This window comes from Pelodiscus sinensis, chromosome 6, assembly GCF_052426305.1.
Source record: "Pelodiscus sinensis isolate ZL-2025 chromosome 6, ASM5242630v1, whole genome shotgun sequence".
Lineage (NCBI taxonomy): Eukaryota > Metazoa > Chordata > Testudines > Trionychidae > Pelodiscus > Pelodiscus sinensis.
Window position 1 is genome coordinate 125687457 of NC_143057.1, and position 20879 is coordinate 125708335.

The 20879-nt window shown below is 44.0% G+C and overlaps 1 protein-coding gene across 9 annotated transcripts in view; it reads left to right on the forward strand.

The window, feature by feature from the left end:
* Positions 1–20879, forward strand: part of CELF4 (CUGBP Elav-like family member 4) — a 1004675-nt gene that overhangs the window by 101942 nt on the left and 881854 nt on the right. For all 9 annotated transcript variants that reach the window (XM_075932764.2, XM_089779469.1, XM_075932765.2 and 6 more), the window contains exon 2: positions 14449–14531. In XM_075932764.2, coding sequence (XP_075788879.1) covers positions 14449–14531 — 83 coding nt within the window. The remainder of the gene's footprint in view (positions 1–14448; positions 14532–20879) is intronic.

Consider the following 20879-nt stretch of genomic DNA (forward strand, 5'->3'; position numbering starts at 1 on the left):
AACATGTCAGCGTATTATGGTACTGAAGTCACTTCGTCTGCTGGAATCCGTCTGTCAGAAAAGAACTGTGTGGCCAGCTGCCTGACTCTGATAGTGTACGAAAACCCAAGTCGAAGATTGACCAGCCAGCCTTTAATGGATTGGCACCTCAGGTCTCTTTCCACTCCGGTCGCTTGATGCTGTGGTGGTTTAGAAGAAGGCCAGCTTCCTTTCAGTGAGCTTCTTGTGCATTGGCAGTCAAAATGTCTGTTTGGATGAAGGGGGTACAGAAGCTGCAGCAAGAGGGAGGTATCCAAAGCAGACATGGGTGAAGGACAATTAGTTCAACAAGGCCCTCTTGCCTCAGCTTCTGCAGGACTGCTCTTGGCATTATAGTTCCCATTGTTTGGCATAGCACCATTTTCACTGTCTTGGCCAATGGAACTGCCATTACATCACTTATCAATTCATTGATGTTAGGGCTGGGAGGGGCCATTCTGGTAACCTAGTCTGATGTCCCACATGAGTCATAGAACTTCACCTAGGAATTCCTCCGTGGAGCCCAATAACTCAAGGCTGAGCAGTGTAGATTCTGTATCCGGAGGGGCGGGAGGGCTGGGGGCCACCCCTCAGCAAGATTGGGGATGGATTCAGACAGTTGCAGCCATGCTGCATTCTTATGGATGGAGGCAGCAAGCCCTTTCCCTTCCTCTTGTAATATGGAGCCATAGTACAGCAACAGCTGAGAACTACTGAACTCAATCATCCAGCCATGGTTTAAAGACTCTCTAGCATGAGTAATTTCCTATGCAGGACTCTTTCCCTGCCTCCAAAAGATTAGTGGAAACCGAGAGAGAATGGCTAAAATAATAAAACTAAAAAATCCAGACATTGTAACTGCAGACTGGGTGTGTAGGAAGCTTTGCTGATGTTCAGCCTAAATATTCCTTTATTGAATGTCATGTCATTAGTCTAGTTATACTGTTGCACCACCCCGTACAATTCCTCTCTGTAGGTAGTGCTGACACCCTTCAAAGCTTAGTAGCTGGCTATCATCTATCCCCCTGAGTCATCATTTAGCCAGGCTCGATGTGTTTATTTCTATTGACTTTCCTCATAATTGGAAAAGGTGCAGAGAAAGGCAACGGAATGATGAGGGGCATAGAATAGCTTCCCTATGAGAAGAGATTAAAAAGGCCAGGATCATTTGGCTTAGCAGAGAGACGAGGAAGCGGGGTGGAGGGGTCGGGTGTATGACAGAGCTCTGCCAAATCATAAGCAGAATGGGGGAATTCAATAGTTCAATTGTTCAAGAAATTCGATTGTTAGTGACCCCTTCAAATAACACCAGGACTAGGGGTCACCTGTTGAAATTAATAGCATCAGGTTTAAACATACAGGTGATACTTCACAAAACCCACTGTCAATCTGTGGAACTCTCTGCCATGGGAGGCTGTGAGGACCAAAAGTAAAACAGGGTTCAAAAACAAATTCAATTAGGTAGGTCCATCAAGGGCTAGTTGGGAAGATGGTCCAGGGTGCTACCCAGTGCTCTCGGTGTTCCTAAATCTCCAGCTGCCGGAAGCTGGAACTGGACAAGAAGGGATAGCTCACCCAATGGTTGCCCTGTTATGTTCATTCCCTACAAAGCATTTGGCAGTGGTTGCTGCCAGACAGGAAGCTGAGTTAGATGGACCATTGGGCTAACCCAGTGTGGCTTTTCTTATGGAGAATGTCAATGTCTTTCTGATGCCCAGGTGCTCGGAAGGGAAGACCACCTAGTTAAGCCCAGGGCCATGTGTAGAAGAGACTCGCTCTGCTCCATGATAGGATCCCTCTTTTGAGAGCCCCCTCCCCTCCCTAGACCACATTTGCAAGGTAATACTGGTCTACTGCCACCTACAGGTGTCTTTTGGTATTCCTGCTTTCCAAGTTCCCCCAATTGAATTTCCGGATGTTTTGTCCTTTGTCTTTGCTATCTGCATTTGTAACCTCTCTAGGGGCTGAATCCTGTAAGGTGCTGAGTGCTGTCAGTGCCCCTCCTCCCCAGTAAAGATTAAAGTCGCTGAACATATTGCTACGGTGTCCAGCCCTTTGCAGGATGCCTCCCGTGAGTCTTTTGCATCCCATCTTTGTCCATTCTCACCGATGTTTGCAACGCCTTCCAGTGATGTCCTCTGCCTAGCTCATTACTCCCTGACCTACCTCATGAGCGCTAAATAAGAACAGATCTGTTGCCCCAGTAGCTACCGCTCCCACCTCGGTGCTATGACACTGTCCTCGTGCCGCAGCACAGACAGCCCAGTTTGAGTTCATTTTCCAAGGCGGGCTTTCGTGAGGCGCTGTAGCAAACGCTTGACTGCAGTCTAGTGGCATCCCAGCCTTCTTTGATAATTTCATAATTCAATCAAATAACACATGTGATCAAGATCTTTCTCTCTCCACGAGCGACATTCTAACTCGTGTTTTCCATTCGTCAGGAAATTGTACTTCCTTTCTTTCTACCTGGTGAGCCCTTTCTAACCTGAGAGAGAGAGGATTTGTAAACTACCCCGATCGTCATGCAATTAACGTCTCTGTCTCTCTTTCCTCTCCACCACCCAAAGAAAGATTGCCTCTTCATACCTTTCTGGGGCCTTTCTCTGTCTGATGTAAATTATCAAGTAGCCCTGTGGCACTTTAAACTAGCAAAAATATATACAGGAGGCCCCCAAGATGCAACCTTCCGAGTTCTGACCCCTTTCACTTCCAACCATTTTTGTGAGTGCGGAAGGGGCCAGAAATCCCCGACTTACATCCTCGGCCCACATTTACGATGGCGCCTATCGTAAATGCGGGTTCGAGTTACGATGCCCCCGACTTGCGATGCTTCCTCCGGAACTAATCATGTCGCAATTCAGGGGCCTCCTGTATATAGCATCACAAGCTTTTGTAGACAAATCCCACTTCATCAGATGAGCTGGAGAGAAACAACAGAAACCCAGAATTTGTAACAGGAAAAGAAGAAAAAGATATTTAAGAGCAGGTTGGATAGACTTCTGTCGGGGATGGTCTCGACAGTCCTTGGTCCTGCCATCCTAAGGGCAGCAGACTGGACTTGACCTTTCCAGGTCCCCTCCAGTTCTAATATTCTATGATCATTTTAGGCTGGGACATGAGAAATTTCTTTCACCCCTGAGGAAACTTTTAAAGATGGCTAGAGAGTCCAGAGATTGAAAATCAGGGTGTGTGATGAGAGTGTCAATGAATGAATCAAGAATTGGTCCTCATGGTGCTAGGCACTGAGTAATAAAATGTAATAGTCCCTGCCCCAAGGACCTTACAATCAAAATAAAGACAGACATGGGGTTAGGGAGCAGGACAGAACATCCTAGCAGAGATGCCGGGAAAACATCAAGTTAGTGCCAGGCTGTTCTGGGACATTTTTGGGGGCAAGGGAGGGAGGCTGGAGTTTTGATAAAAGGAGATGAGTGAAATGAAATGTTGAAAAGAGGGAGGGGAATAGGGCAGGGGAGATGTCATTGGAGAGAAAGCAGTTAGTTACAAGGGACAGGATGTGGCTGTGAGATGGCAGCAGGCATGGAATGGAGCAAACGACGAAAGAGCAGCAGTCAAAAAGTGACCATAGTCACAACTGTAGGAACAGTTTACCTTTCTGGTAGCCTACAGCTACATCTACACTGCACAGTTATTTCGGAATAAACTATTCCAGAATAGTTAGGCTGTGTCTAGACTGGACAGCTTTTCCGGAAAATCAGCCGCTTTTCTGGAAAAACTAGCCAGCTGTCTACACTGGACACTTGAATTTCTGCAAAAGCACTGATTTCCTACTGTAAGAAATCAGTGCTTTTTGCGGAAATACAATGCTGCTCCCATTCAGACAAAAGTCACTTTTGCACAAAAGGGCCACTGTAGACAGCTGAGATTTGTTTTCCGCAAGAAATCCCCGATCGCGAAAATGGCGATTGGGGTTTTTTTTGCGCAAAAGCGCGTCTAGATTGGCCATGGACGCTTTTCCTCAAAAAGTCCGTGCCGATCTAGACGCCCTTTTCTGAAAATGCTTTTAACAGAAAACTTTTCCGTTAAAAGCATTTTTGGAAAATCATGCCAGTGTAGACGAAGCCATATAGCTTATTTCAAAATAGCACGTCTACACTGCAGGGAAGCCTCAAAATGAATCCGAGGCAGGTTTCCCTAGTGTAGACGTGCTATCTCGCTTTAGAACCCCAGGAGGAATAACTTAGAATGGCCCTGGTGAGGGGCTATTCGAAATCGCAGCAGTGGAGCGTCTACGCATGCCTTATTTCAGAATAGGCAGCATTCCTCGTAGAATGAGGTTTACAGAAGTTGGAATAAGCCCTCCGTTATTTCGACATTATTTTGAAATAACGGAATTGCTGTGTTGACGCTCACATAGTTATTTCAGAATAACGGCCGTTATTCCGGAATAACCTTGCTGAGTTGGCACCTCCATAGCAACCATGGAAAAAGTTATACTCAGAACTATTCAGGAGGCAAGTATGCGCCCACGCTTTGCTTAAGGGAAGGGTGATCTGCAGTTTTACAGATTTGCATCAAAACGTGTGCATTTCGCCTTTGGGGCTCCTTTGCTAGGCCTGGCTTATTTTTGAAAGGCCACTTCTGAAAGACGCAGAACATCATCCAAATGGGGTCATTGCTCTGCTCAGTTTTCTCCTCAGCACAGAGGACACATCTCACTTGTGGGAGAGCAGGGACCTTCTCCTCCAGGATCAGGCCTGGAGATCTGTCTGAACAGGGTAGAGTTTATTTACATTCATTCACTGCCAGATCTTGTGGTCTGTCCCTCCGGCAAAACTTCAAATCTGAGTTGTGCTTGAGTAAGCACTATTGGGATGACAGGAGCACATGTGTTTAAAGCAGAGGGAAGTCCCTTGTTAATAACCCAGAAAACACACAGGCAGTGGATGGTGTTAGATGAATACTGCTAGCTTCCCGCATCTCTTCCAATGCAAAGAGCAATGAGCAAATGCAGGGTAGGATTTGGCCGTAAGTGAGTATGTCCTCAAGGTGGGATAAGGATGAGTATTGGCATCTGGATTTAATTTTAAGATGACCTTCAAGGTCAAATGCTGGAATTTTACCCATTGTTTTCATGACTTTTAAGTACAAATATCCCCTGCCATCAGCTGATCCTAGGAGATTTCAACCAGCCTGAATTGTGGATCTGGTGGGTTGTTGAATTCAGACTTCTGCTTTCTTGTTCTGAAAATCTCATGGAAAAACTGCTGCTCTCGCAGACACAAAAGTGCCAGGAAAACACTAGTGTGCCCTTAAAGTAGGATCCTTTCCTGTTCCTGACATTGAATATTGAATAACCTTTGCCTGATCATAAAGTCACATGCTCTGTAATTCCTACACTTGCATCATCCATGAATGAGCCCTGTAAACTTTAGCATTGCTCATCTCCTTCTGGGATGAAAATCTCAAACTCCTAAGGCTATGTCTACACTGTCAGCTTCTTGCGCAAGAACCGTTGTGTGGAAGAGTTCTTGCGCAAAAAGTCTTCCACAAGAGCGCGTCTACACTGGCATGTGCTTTTGCGCAAGAGCATCCATGGCAGTGTGGACGCTCTCTTGTGCAAGAAAGCTCTGATGGCCATTTTAACCACAGGGGCTTCTTGAGTAAGAAATTCATGTTGCCTGTCTACACTGCCCTCTTGTGGAAGAGCTCTTGCACAAGAGGACTTATTCCTCGTGGGGAGAGGAATAACTCTTCTGGAAGAAGCCTTGTTTTACAACGCTATACTGTAAATTTACTTGCGCAAGAACGTGCATGCAGTGTAGACAGCAGGCAAGTTTTTGCGCAAGAACGGCTGTTCATGCGCAAGAAGCTGCCAGTGTAGACCTAGCCCTATTGTGGCCTTTCAAAAATATATTTAGCCAGTTAAATCTGAGCCAGAATGGGAGCCCAACTTTAATACTACTTCAGAAGCGGGAGGGGTGGTGTTCTCCTGAGCAAACTACTTTGCTCTTGGTTTGGGGACTGAGACACTAGGCTAGGAGGAAGCCTGACATGGCAGACAGAAGGATCAAAGTTTTGATGATGATCAGAAAGGGTTTTGATTTGGGCCATTTCAAAAGGCAGCCGGGGGACCCAAGAAATGCAAAGTGCCAAGTATTTGAACTCCACGTTGCTGATAATGAGACTGCTGGTAGCTGATCTGAGAGTTCTGCAAACATGGGAAGCAAACTTGGAGAGAGTCCCTGACAAGCAAGTGGGACTGCTGATCAAAGATTAGGGAAGGGGAGAGGGAAAACTGCTTGAAAAGCATCTAGGAATGTTTCAGAACCCAGCGTGTCATTCATATGCCACTAACTAAAGGGAGAAAATACAGGACTATGTAGCACTTTAAAGACTAACAAGATGGTTTATTAGATGATGAGCTTTCATGGGCCAGACCCACTTCCTCAGATCAAATAACTAAAGGGAGGAGAACTAAGCGGGGCCCACAGCTGTAGGTTCCGAGACTCATTAATTTGCACACACCCTTACAAAAGGACTTTCCATGTGATGAGCTGAGCATAAGTTACAAGTATGGATCATACAGGGACATGTAGCTGGAAGCGGGAATCCAACGTTCTGCAAGCAAAGCTCTCTCTGAGCCCCACTAGAACCACAAACCATTGTTGATAGCATGAGAGACTCTTCTTGAGAGGTGTCAGGACAAATTTGTCAGGCTGGCAATGTAAGTAACTTTTGCCTACAATATCTGGGCTATATAGGGTGCTTCTATAAAGTGAAGCTGAACTTCACACTAAGTTCACTTATTACTGATTAGGGTAGAACATAGTTATCAAGAGAGGATCTTCTCAGTGAGGCTACAGACAGAAATCTGGTATTCCTCAGTCTGAGGAAAGATGTGCATGATTGGACTTGGTCTATAAATGTGTCATTTAAGGTACGATATAGGGATGTTAAATATTGGTTAATTGAATAGTCTAGTAACCTCACGAATTCTTATCAGTTAGTCGACTATTTTATAGTCCCTGAGGGTGGGGCTAGCAGCCAGTGCATTCTGGGCTCACTCCTAAGAAGCCCCCTGCCACTCCACACTGCTGCCTCTGCTACAGAGGCAGCAACGCAGGGTGCCAGACGGGAGCTGGTCTGTGAAGGGGAGCCCGTTTAAAAACCAGCTCTCCATCTCCCTGTGCTGCTGCCTCTGATAAAGAGGCAGCATCCTGGGGTGGCAGCAGCCCCTGTCTAAGATGTGTCTGAGTTCCTGGACCCGCCGTGAGCCAAAACTGAGCTGGGCTGCTAGCCAGCCTGCTAAAAAATTTACTGGCAAGCAGTGGGACAGGGAGGGAAATGTGTGTAGTCTATAGCATTAAGCTGTACGTTTTTGCTTATCCATTAATCAACTACACAATTTCATCCTTAGTATGATATGTGCAATGTTAGATGAGTTAATATTCTCACAGACTCTTTTTCTTAGCGTGCAACCTTAATGTAGGTTTGGTTTGTGTGTAAATAATACGATACATAAGTTCAATAGAATGGGAAATGCTGGCTTTCTAAGAATTGCTGGCAAACAATTTCCAGGGGAAAAATCCCAAATGGGTAGCCTTGTGAGTCTGTAACTTTAAAAGCAATGAGGTGTCCTGTGGCTACTTAGAGACTAACCAAAATATATAGAATCATGAGCTTTCATGGGCAAAACCCACTTCATCAGATGAATTGCAGTGGAAATAACAGAAACCAAGATTGGTTATAAAGAGCAGAAGTAGTACCTGTCAATGGTAGTACCTGTGTTAATGAGGCTAATTGAATGATCTGGATGTGTCCCATACATAGCATTTGATGTGGAAATGCAGATGTTAATGAGCACTGCACACAACTGGGCATTTCAAATGTGAATCTGACTTGTTAGGAATCTGACAGAGAAGGTGATGTCCAGGAATTCTTATATGACAATAAAACCCTCCCCCCGCCCTCTTCCCCCACGCTGACTGTTAGCATTCAGTGGTTGTGGTGTGGTGGAGATCGGCAGAGGAAATGACAGATCCAACCCCGTGAAAGCATCTTTGATGAAGAACCAAACTTTCCATGAAGGCGAGTAATCACTATGAAAACACCCTTCTCCCTCTGAATTTCTAGACGTCATCTAAAATGATCACTTTAACAAGGGAGTTTTCCAAGCTGGTAAAATCTTTTTCCCTCTGTGTTTGTAATTGAAATCTACCGTAATTTATTCCCAAAAGGATTGGGAATGAACCTGGATTTTGGGGGACTTGAGCCAAGTCCCTGCTTCTCCATAGACTCCATGTTTGACCTTGAGTAAAGGCATTTAGTCTCTCTGGGCCCTAGTTCCTTGTCTATCCACTTGGGATAACGGAATTACTTTGCCTCTCAAGAGTGAATAGATAAAAGACTGCAAGTTGTCCAAATACTGTGAGACTATGTGCATACCTTAGACAGAGAGCCTTATCGTTATTTTGCTTGTTTGCACAGCACTTGCCATGGTTAGCTCTGATTCCTGCTTGGGGCCTCTAGGAGATATCCGTATATAAATCAAATAATAGGGACAACTCAGAGTTGCTTGATTACTGATGTGGTTTTCATCATTAATATTATTTGAATAGAAGCGTGAGAACTGTAGTGTGTGTGCTTGTGCAAACTGCAAAATGTACATACATTTAAAAATTTAACTTAGTATTGTTACAATTTTCACAAATTGATATTGGACACAAATAGGTGAATTGTGTGACTTTTCCTTTGATGGGAAAGCTACGAAGAAACAGTGCCAACCCCATATGCTTCATGACAAATTAAACAATCTGAATTACAGTGACGCAACACAGGGAAAGGTCTGACTTGACTGAAACTGCTTCAGCAAGTCTGCTGGTTAGTCGGCCTAGGCCGGTGCTGCTTTCAAAAGTTTTGTTCGGTCAGAATTGGAGCCTCATGGAGGTAAAAATCTTTTTGAGTTACTCTGAAGCAACACCAGCAAAGTGCAAATGGTTACTCTGGTTTAACATTGATCAGAATCTGACCCATAGATTCTCAGCTCTCAGATTTTTGTCCCCAGAAGAGAAGAGTGAGGGGAGATTTGGTAGCAGCCTTTAAGTATCTGAAGGGGGGTTCCAAAGAGGATGGAAAGAGGCTGTTCTCAGTGGTGACAGATGGCAGAAGAAGGAGCAATGGTCTCAAGTTACAGTGGGGATGGTCTAGTTTGGGTATTAGGAAAAACTATTTCCCTAGGAGGGTAGTGAAGCACTGGAATCCCTGGGAAGGAGATGGAATCTCCATCCGTAGAGGTGTTTTAAGTGCCAGCTTGATACAGCCCTGGCTGGGATGACTTAGCTGGGATTGGTCCAGCTGAGCAGGGGGTTGGACTCCATGACCTCCTGAGGTCTCTTCCAACCCTCCGATTCTAGGTACAAGACAAGATACTATCAACTCAGTTCCACAAGCACATCATCAGAGTAGAAGCAGGGACTTTGGTGGGGCTACTTTGTGTTTACACCTGTGCCATTGAGATCAGAATCTGGTTTATAGTGTCTTGGCTTTTATTTGAGGCTCTGAAAGCACTTCTCGTTAGGCTTCAGAAAACCGATGTATAAACGGAAGCACAGAAAGATAAAGGGCTGAGCCAAGGGCTAGCGAAGTTAGCCCTGCTGGCTTAATGCCACACTTGAAGTGGCTTTTTCACAGGCACCTAGCAAACACCAGGAAGAAACTCTGACTGTGGGTTATGATCTAGCCACTAGACAGCACTTCTTCCTCCAGACACAAGGTATGGCAAGCATGCCTATAGCATTCTTTGGGAAGTTACAAGCATGTTTTATGAGGTTATATACAGAGCTGTAGGAAATCATGTGATGTCATAAAACACACATCAGGCAAACAAATGGTCTTAAGTTGCTAAGTGCTCGTCCTTCGGTCTACATGGTGGGCAAAGGAGAGAGGCTGTGCCAAGATACTGGTGGCTCATTGCCAAAATCAGGGAGGAAGGGGAAAACAGCCCTTAATTACAACTATTAATAGTTGGCCAGGATGCGTCATCTTCATCCCACTGATATATCACTGCATTATTACTAGAGGTACAGATAATGCACAATCCCTGGGGTAGCTGAAGAAGAGCAGAGGAAATAGGGAAAATATAAAGGCAACTGAATGCTACTGGCTATACGAGCAAACTAATTCAGTTCAGTCAGTGGAGAAGATGTCCGGCAAACTACACCTAGATTCTGCGGGCCAGATTCTGATTTCCATGACATAGGCATGAATCAAGTACAATCCAGGTGAAGGGTAACTGGATTTCCATGGGCATAGCTCCAATCCGAATCTCTGCCCATGACTGTTTCACCTCCAGTGTGTGCAAATTCTTCAGGGGGTTTATTATAGGATTGGAGGCACCATCACTGCAGCCATTATCTATGTGTATTCCATGCAATTATTATTTTATTGAATTCTCTGGAGGGAAAATTAAAATAGAGCTTTTCTTTTTCCATCTCCGCTTCTGTTTTTGTTTCCCCTTCTCTTTAACAACCCAGCCTCCCAGGAGGACACTTGATACATCCTCATGCTTCCCAGAGACTGCAGTTCAATAGGCCGAGAGTTAATTAACATCTGGGAGTTTCCAGATGTGCATGTACTATTCAAAAAGAGCTGTCCATCGGTAGCAAATGAACAGCCAGAAAAAGATGATGCAAACCGAGCATCCTTCAGCTGTTTGAAATATGTCTGGAAAATTCAGCACAGTCCAGAGAAGCTAAATTGAAATTAGGAATAACTAAGAAATATCACTTCATTACCAAAAATGAGTTGATGAGATTTTTTTTGTTCCAAACCAGGTATACTGCTTATGCATTGTAGTTGTGTATTCTCATTGTCATCCGTACAGTTAGATAACAAAAGGCACCATCTTCAGCCTACCTTTGTTTATAAGATGCCCTTCAAAAACACCGTTAAATGACGAAGCCTTTATCTATAAGTCAGGTTTACATCCAGCTCAGGTGACTGAATGCAAGATATTCTGTGAAGTGAGTTGTTGAGCAGAGTGGCAGTGGAATTCGTCATCTAAATGATTTTTCGTCTGAACATATTTTCTACAGAATCTAAATTTTCCTGTGAAAATTTTTGATTCTCCTTTTTTCTTCAGTTTTTCTCCCTGGAAAATAATAATCAAAAAATGTTTAGCTTCAGAAGCATTTGCTAAACTGAATCTAAATGTTTCATTTTGAACACACCTCCCTATATTTCCATGGCATTCCATGTGTTTGTGAATATCTTATGCTGCCATTGTCGCCCATGGACTGTACTACTTGGCTAAACTACATTTCCCATGATGCCCCAAAGTTTCTCTACTGACTATAAGCGGCATAGTGTAGTGTGAAATTCACGTGACTGTGTGCATTTTGGGAGTTGTAGTCTGGCCAAGAAGCACAGCCTGTAGGAGAGAATGGTAGTAAGAGACATCGGAACTGCAACTCCCATGATGCAACACAGTGCCATTGGTAGATGCTGTGTGATGATGAGCTGAGTGTTCTGGCATTTCTGTTTTGACACTTTTCATGGGTTTTAATTCCATGAAAAAATGGTATTTTAATATTTCATCCTGATACGGGATGAAAACAAATGTTGAGATGTCAACATTACCTCCAAGAGGAAAATTCTTTTTTAGCTCATCTCTACTTTTGAGTCTTACTCCACTTCCTTAACACATTTTTCAAATTCCCTCACAGCCGGTAGTGCATTACTTCCGGGTTTGGGAAGCTGACTTGAGAAGCCAAGATGCATACACAGCCATGAGGTGGCTCCGTCAGCTTGAAGTATGGTTTGTAGCACGTTGACACACAGTATAGGAATGCGTGTGTTGGTGTTGCCTGATCTCGTTCATTGGTTGGTGTGAATCAAATAGCCCTCTCCTGTGCTGTTAAACTAGGAATACTAAAATCACTTAAATATTTAATTCTTGAAAAGATGGCATGGAGGCTGTACTGTCAATTTCCCTACGGGAGGATGTTGACATAAATTACGACTCTCAGGCATGCTGTGTATTATGGAGCACGTTGAAAAGTTCCTTCAGCGAAAGTCTAATTTTTTCCCCCCAACACATTGGTTCCCTTTCTTCTCTGTTGCCAAATTTGCCATGCCACATGCGAGTCACTGATTAAATTCCCTCCTTCTGTTTCAATAACATTATGTCCTAAGTGTCTTGTGTGGGGAGTCAGAGACATTTTGATACCCTCTGTTACATACAGCATACCTGGGAGTAGTTTGCAATTCCAGCGCCGGCACCAACCGCTGTGGAATGAATTTCATTCCAGTTGCTTCCTCCTGATAAGTCCTCACACCGTTGCAGGATCTCTGAAAGAAATGCTACTTTTATAATGAAAGGAGGGGCCTTCTGGCAGAGAGATCTAAATGATGGTTACCCTGTGGCCAGTATTGCAGGCTTCATTATTCTAAATCGTCATCACGGCCAACAGGAAATATAGAACTCCGGTTATGAGAGCTTTACACCCTATAGTTTTATCTCTCTAACAGTGTGCTTTGATGTGGCTAATCGGGCTGTATCAGCCGGTCCAGGTCTATGACCAAAGGAAGATATTCTTATTGTGCCTGGTCAGAGAGCTCTTTGCTTGTGATTTAGCACTGAAATTCAACTTAAGGTTTGCTTCCTGTTTGGTTTTCAAACCACTAGTGACGTTTAAAACCCGTTCTCCATCCATTGCCCCCACACCCTACCCTTGAGTCTTTACTGCCCTTCCTCCCTATGCAAAAGATAAATAAAATGTTTATATATATACACACACACACACACACACACACGAATGGAACGGTACCAATTAGCAGCAATAAAATCATTGCTGCTCAGAGCTGCTCTGTCTTCATTGCTTTACCTCACCATTGATTTGCTCCTGACGTGCCTGTTCACTGATGCATGATATGTGTGAGAGGGTGGAATACGCTAAAAGGAGCCATCCTCACAGACAGAAATTAGATAAGATGATCCAGTCAGTCTCTTCCATCTCTCATTCCCATGATCATCCAATTTGTGGGAGGTAGAGGAATGAGACCTTCAAGAACATCTTTAGAAACCTACCTTTTTGCTTATTCCATCCTCTCACCCATTTTATTGCAAACTTCTTAACAGAGAAATGTGGCCTATTTTGTTTCTTCTGTGTTAGCACCTATTGACCCCATGGAAGGCCAGGGGCCCATTGTGGTAGACATCACACAGACAAATAATGCAAAAGCCTTGACATTTCCAGACACACCAAAGCCCAGTTTGTTGTTCTCTCAGGAAGCAGGCCATGAGAGCTAAGATTTAAACAAAGTGTGACAAGTGAATAAACAAAGGAAGAAGAGCTGGTGGACCTAGGTATATTTAATCCTTCCTCAGTGTGGGGGCATGGTCAAGAGGCTGCTTGCAACTGTATCTCCTTATGAATCTAAGGCGAGATAATAGAACACAAAACGGTGTTGAGGAAACTTCCCTTTTTCTTCTTCTTGGCTTTGGAAGAAACTCCCGGTTTGATGGACCAACCCTTTAAAGCGTGACAGGTCTGGTAGCTCTAGTGGGGAGTGGTTTGTAGTTGTTGGGTAGTAAATCTCCTCTGCATAACAAGCAGTTCTTTTGCTGCAGTTATCAGCAGCTTTTCTGTATATTTCAGTTAGCGGGGGAGAGAAGCAGATCACGTCACGTGCACAGCGAGGAGATTGCACACTGGTCTGTTGCGTAATGAGGTTTTTCGCTTTCCTCTCCCGAGGTAGGCAGTGGCTTGTGCCGTTGATAAGATGTCCCCCTAGATGGACCACTGATCTGATCCGCTGTGGCAGCTCTGAATTACTAGTGATTTCTAAAGCAATGCGCTGTTTGGATTGCTCATCTGAGCCTCAGTGTGATTGCCTTTGCGGGCCTGGCTTGGAGCAAGCAGGGAGTGTAAAGTGGTTGCTTTCCAGGGTGAACGCAAGCGGGCGGGTGCAACTCAGGGATGCCAGCCAGGTTAAGTGCCCTCTGCAGTCGGAAACCTCAACTCCTCGTGTGCCCTTTATGCCAAGTGAATGGCATGAAAGGGAATTGGGAGGATTTAATCTTGGTCCTTCGTGTGCTGGGGAAGTCCTGGTTCCACACACCGTGTCCCCATTGCTGCAATTAGGTAGGAATACGCTGTCTGCCCCATAGCACCAGCCTCATTAACACGGGAGTGGATTCCTCTCTGCTCCCCATCCTGCTCAGCACTTTTTAGTGGGCACTCGTAAGTGCAATGCGATGGAAACCCCCCAAAATCCTGATGAGCCCATGCCAGACACGGTTTCCTGTTTTGGGGGGAAAGAGATTATTCTGTTCCCGGGAGAGCATCCCGCATCTGCAGCTCCCTTGCTGGAAAGAGCAGCAGCTTCGCATGGCTCTGAATCCCACTCCAAAGTGGATCTGCACCGGAGCTCTGGACATAACTCAGTGTTGTCTTCCGTTTGCAGGCTGCGCCTTCCTAACGTACTGCGAAAGGGAGTCTGCCCTGAAGGCCCAGAGCGCGCTGCACGAACAGAAGACGCTGCCAGGGGTGAGTCACAATTGCTGTTTTCATCTGCGCTGCTTATGGGGGACGGATGATGAACGACTTGTTACTCGGATGAGTCCATATTTGTAGTGGGCAAGTAAAATCAAGGGGCCGCAATCCATCCCGGATATTTCCAGACATACCACACCCTGGCCTGTTCTTCTATCCGGAAGCAGGCCATGGAATGGAACTCATTGGGGGCTGGATTGGGCCACACTTAATCATGTGAGAAAGAGGCTTTGGGGCTGAGCTATCTGATTGGCACATGGGGATGTGTGCATGAGAGAACCCCGCCCCTTTTCCCCCTCAACCAAAGCCAGGCGCAGTGGCTCCAAGCGGCGGATGGAATTATTGAGTTATCACAGAGGGAAAATATATTCCTGATGACAAAGTGGTTCGACTCAATTGCGTTAGTATTCAAGCAGCTGTCGCAGATTGGAAAGGCAGTGAGACAAAGAGGGGGAAAAAGAGAGAGAGGGAGAAAAGAAGAACACGGGATAATGAGGAAAATTATTCACACGAGCCAGATCTGAGATTCAGACGATACAATTAGAACCAAAAATAGAGTCATGGCTATTAGGGGAAGACCTGCCCTGCAGGGGCGGAGGGAGACAAGGCCCTTGGGTTTCTCATGCTGGTGGTAGTGGGGGAATGGTTGTGGGTTTATTTGGTATATAGGAGCAGGGAGCAACACAGTGTAGATCAGATTGCAGTTGGAGTGGAGCTTCTCCACCTGCTCTCTCCTGGGATGAAGGATAAAGGACTCAGGAGGAAGAGAGGGGAGAGTCCATCAAGGTTATGTGGGGAGGCTGGGAGGATAGGTTTACCTGTAAGCCTGTACAGTCAGTGTTTTGGCCAAGTCCCTGTATTTAACCTACACTGTATGCAAGTTGAGAGTTGCTATCACTGCACAAATTACTCTGAATTGCTGAGAAATTGTTACTTCTGGTATTTTCATGGCTCCGTATCAGACTCTCCTTACTTCTCTTTTAATCACCTGACCAAAGCAGATGCCCCCACACGTACTTATGTGGGATGACTTTTGCCATGCTTTCTGTGTGTATGCATTGTTCACAAAGAATCTTTACTTATACCTGGTGACAGCACCATCAAACTGTTACCTCTCCAAAATGAGTGGCATCATTCTAACAGGTGTTTCCTTCCCCTTTTGTTTTTGTTTTGTTTTGTTAATTTTTAATTCCATGCCCTCTCTGTGCATTGGCTGCCAAATAAAATGTGCTCCCACACCCCCCCAACAAAAAGCAGGTCTTCAGAATTGGGATGTTTCACATAACAGCTTCTTCATTTATATTTTATTGAGCATGTTTTGGAGCAGGGAATGGGGAACCTTTTTTCAGGCGGGGGCCATTGACCACAGAAAAATCAGCTGAGGAACATGCACACTTGAGAAGCACACAGACACAGACCCCTTTTTCCTCACACTCAGCTTAGGGTTTGAGGCTCCATTCACACTCCACCAGTGCTCAGAGACTTGCTGTCAGCCAAAGTCCCAAGCCTTGACACAGGCTTGACCCACGTCCAGCCCATAGGCCGTAGGTGCTCCACCCCTTGTTTAGAGTTTTGAGGCCTACGCACGTGAAAACACATGATTTTCAAAACTTTAATTTGTAATGAAGAGGTTAAATTAGGGTCCTGATTTTCAAAAATGTTTATTTAGGAGTGCCATTCACTGGGAAGAGCTGGACTCTCAGGAATTGAAAAACAGGCCACGGAAGCCAGACACAGTACATATTCTTTGCATTACGTCATAGGCTTGTCTCAGAGGCTGGTGTAAAACTGCAGTAACTCTACTGAAGCACAGGGATTGCTGGGTGCTCAGCAGTTTTGAAAATCAACTGAAAAATTAAGTGCCTATTTATGCATTTTGAAAGCCTTATTTAAACAAACACATCCAGAATTGTAGCGGCCAAGTTATGTGCATGCTTGTCTAGAGGCTTTTAAACAACAAAGCTCTTAGGGTGAAATCCTGGCTCTATTCAAGTCAAAGCTTGTATTGACTGAAAATAGGGGTAGGAGTTTACCCTTCAGGTTTTATGCCTGGCATTGTGAGGATGAGTACTTCTAACATTTATCAGTTCAAATCCTGATCTTGTTTGCAGTGCTCTAAACCCAGACTGACTACGAGTTCAGAAGAGTTATTCGTATTTAGCACTGGCTACAACAATAATCAGAATCTGACCTAGATGAAGGCTCTGTGCTGAAATAAGTGACCAGAATTTCAAATGTACTGAGCACATACAGGAGACCTTTGGCTTCAATTCTAGTTTTATTCCTCCCCAGATCAAACCCTTTTTTCTCCCACCCAACCTAGCTGCAGACACCTTTCTGCCAAGTTTCTAAACTCATCCTCTGGATGATGTTGCTCTGGTTTGCATCAGAAGACCAGCTTTTGATAGGCTCTAATGCCTGGATACTGTTTTATGTCACCTATGCAAGTAGCAAAGAACTATTTATGACATGCACTGGAGATATCAAACATAGTTCATCACCATAAAATAAGATGCAATTCTTAGGTCAGTGGGGTAAGTCCTCTTTCACATGAGTTCACAAACAATATATCTATAACACAGGCCCTTCACCTGCTAGTTTCCATGACACAACAATGCTACCACGGAAGCATGAAAATAATTAACAAGCCAGGTACAGAAAGGGGAAAATAATACAGGGAGTAGATCACTGAATCACGGCTCCCCCTCCCCAGTAAATTATACAGTATTTGCCCTTGTATTACTACTGCATGCATATTTGCTATTATAAAGCATAGAACTGAGTCATTTGTAATAATATGCACATAAATGCAAATGTATGGAAATGGTGAGGCACAAGTATTTTGTGCCTGGATCTGAGTTCCTGCCTCTCAGCTATGTATCACCGTGTTTTTAGTGGAGTGGTTACATGCACATATTTTACAGTAATTACTTTCTGGATGTGCTTTGTAAGATGACAGAAATATGTTTCCCATATTTTCTTGGGATATGTGAGATATAAAGTCATCTTGTAGAATAATCAAAAGCCTTCTAAGCAGGTGTGTGTTGATTAATCAAGTCTTTATGGTCCTTTTTTTAGGTGGGAGAATTGTGATAAATAATTTTCAGGAAATGGAACCTAATGTAAAATATCAAATTCTTTTTTGAATCCTCTTCAGCCAACCGATTGAGGCAGCGTGAGTGACTCTCCTGCCGAAAACTGAAGGCTGGGGTGTGCGTGTGGTAGAACGCTATTGAGAGTGTTGGGCAACTCGGATTCTAACATTTACTTGTGATTGTTTATTTTACATATAATAGAATAGCTGGATGATGAAGTATATGAGTTCTTTAATAATTTATAGAAATGCTTTGATGTTGCAGTAATTACATTAAAGGTCACATATCAAAGGTAATTTGGGTGAGCAGCTGTGATGGTTTCTCAGAAGCAATCAATATTGCTGTCCGTGGTGCTGATTTCACCAAGGGGACTGCCAGATTAAAGAAGGCTTATTACCAGCTAGACAGACACAAGGGAAATCAAGAACAGATTGGAGAGATGCACTATTCTCTTTCCCCACCTATAATTAACACTGTTCACCATAATCTGTGCTAATCCTTCATGCTGGGAAAACCACTGGCATTTTTAGACATCTCAAAGGCAAATTAGGCAAGGTGGAGTATTTTAATGGGAGGCGGAGGGGAGAGAACACAGAAAGTAAAAGTTGTTTTCCCCCCTTGAGATTTCTGAGCCTGGTAAATCTCTCCACAATGGAAGTGCAATATCAGAAATGCAGTCCATAATCTTGGGGAAAGCACAAATATGACCCCAACAATGACAGTGCCGGGGACATAAGAATTATGTCTCTGCCCACTCAGTTTAACATTATCCATTGGACCTAAATAGCTCCATAGGAAATGAAACCAGGCAAATAAAATTGTTTTAAGTGTAGTCATTTTGATTACAAATTCTAGTAAAGCTAACTTTCGCTCCTCTTTCTTTCTTTTTTCCTTTCTGAGCCTAACGTCAGAGGATAATCCTAAGAAATGTAATTAGACTATCGAGATCAACTTTTATTTGACACAAATGAACTGAGCTCATGTATGATAAGCACCATCACATTTTTCTCTGTTTTGTTTTGGCTTGCTCAGATGCAGGGAGTGCAGGGATTATTGGGTGGAGAGTGCAACCTGGTCTGTAAGAGATCAGAAATTTTCAGCAAGACGCCAAAGAATCACTATGGCAATAAGTGGGTGGTAAACTATTCACCTCAGAAATTGTAAGTGGCTTTCTAGAGTTTGTAATCTATTAAAATCTATTTTATTTTATTTTTTAGAGGGAGGAAATGGTACTACAACTGATATTTCTCAGCGAGTTAGGGTTCATCTACACTGCACGGCTATTTCAAAATAAACTATTCTGGAATAGTTATTCTGAAATAGTTTATTTTGAAATAGCACGTCTACACTGCAGGGAAGCCTCAAAATTATTCCCAAGCAGGCTTCCCTAATGTAGACATGCTATCTTGATTTACAGTCCCAGGAGTCACTGGGGAGTAATAACTTAGAATGGCTCTGGTGAGGGGCTATTTCAAAATAGCAGCAGTGGAGTGTCTACACATGCCATATTTCGAAATGGCTATTTTGGAATAGGCGTTATTCCTCGTAGAATGAGGTTTACAGATTTCAGAATAAGGCATCTGTTATTTCAAAATTATTTTGAAATAACAGAAAGGCTGTGAAGACACTTGCATTGTTAATTTGAAATAATGCTAGTTATCTCGAAATAGCGGTGCCGTGTAGATGCACCCTTACAGAATTACTATTGTGCTACGAGCAGCACCCAATCACTGTTGCTCTCAGCTGCCCAACTGCTATTCAATCCATTGTTCTGTTCTCTAATTTACTGAAATTCTCATGCTTGGTATGGATCATGTCTTGATGAAAAGCACATGTGTACAGAGGGTTCAAAAAAGAGCTAGATACATTCATGGAGGTTAGGTCCATCAATGGTTATTGGCCAGGATGAGTAGGAATGATGTCCCTAGCCTATGTTTGTCAGAAATGGATGACAGGAGAGGGATCACTTGATGATTCCCTGTTTCTGTTCATTCCCTCTGGTACACCTGGCATTGGCCATTTTCATCAGACAGGACACTGGGCTAGATGGACCTTTGGTCTGACCCAGTGTGGCCATTCCTATGTGCTTGTGTGTGCTAGCAATTGGTCCTCAGTGAAATTCAGCTGTTTGTTACCTAAACCCTCATAGCAGCACTTAAATGGGACTCAAATAGCATCTAGACCTTGCACAAGGAGGTGACTTTCACCCCGGGAAGTAGCCTGGGCTGTCATTTTCCCATATTAATTCACTTTTTTCATGCTTCAGTGAGTTTCCTAGAAGCTGGTTAGGAAACTATGAAGTCACACATTTCCCTGCATGCTTGGCAGGGCCAAAAGCTGGAGTCAGACCCCTTCCCCCCACCGCAAAGTTTTCACTACCCATGTAAATTGTAATTTGGTCAGCAGTGGCAGGCTGGAAGGGTTCCATTGATTAAAGTAACCCTCTGAACATACAAGCTGCTCACCATGGCCTTTAGGTTTTGAAAGAAAACACATTTAATTGTCCCCCTGGGAGAAACTTGCCTGTTTCCAAAGTTAAAAAAATAAAGATGAAAAGGAACAAAAAACAGATTTGTGAGAGAAGACTTGGAAACCCTGAGTCTGTAGAAATTCTCCTTAAAACCTTTGGGCATCCATGTCATGGTTAAAAAGATTCTTCTTCCCCCCCCCCCCCCCCCAGGCTGATCAGAAGGTCAAAGGCCTTTTGGATCTTACTTCAGGGACAGGAGGAGGGGGGCAAAATAAGGCACTTTCCATTTACTAAACACCCCTGTCGTTTGGCAGTGCTGTGCTATTCACCAGATGAGATGAAACACCTGGGTCCTATCTGCTTTGTAAACATGAAAGTTCCATTTCACTAGTTAAAGATTGGCTTCTCCAGCCCCACTGCCGCAACCGCAGGAATACAAAGTAAACTCCCTCTCTGCGTTCCAGGCCAAGGCGCTTTGGAGGAAAAGGCGACGGTGTAAGTGTTGTGTCAGAACCAGTGTGTTTTGTGTGCTGCCGTCTCACCTGAATCGTTCCCTTTGAACACTTGCAAAATTGAAGCAATGAGACCTTGTTTGTCTTTGAGCTTTAGAGGAAACGAATACATACATTAATATACAATTTAGACAAACACACATGCATAGCTGAATGAAAATGTAAATGAAATTCCAAAGGTTGCATTATCTCTCTCGGATTTTTTTTTTTTTTGTGTGTGACACCTTTTCATTTGGCTCTCAAAGGACAATTGCTAAGCAATTCA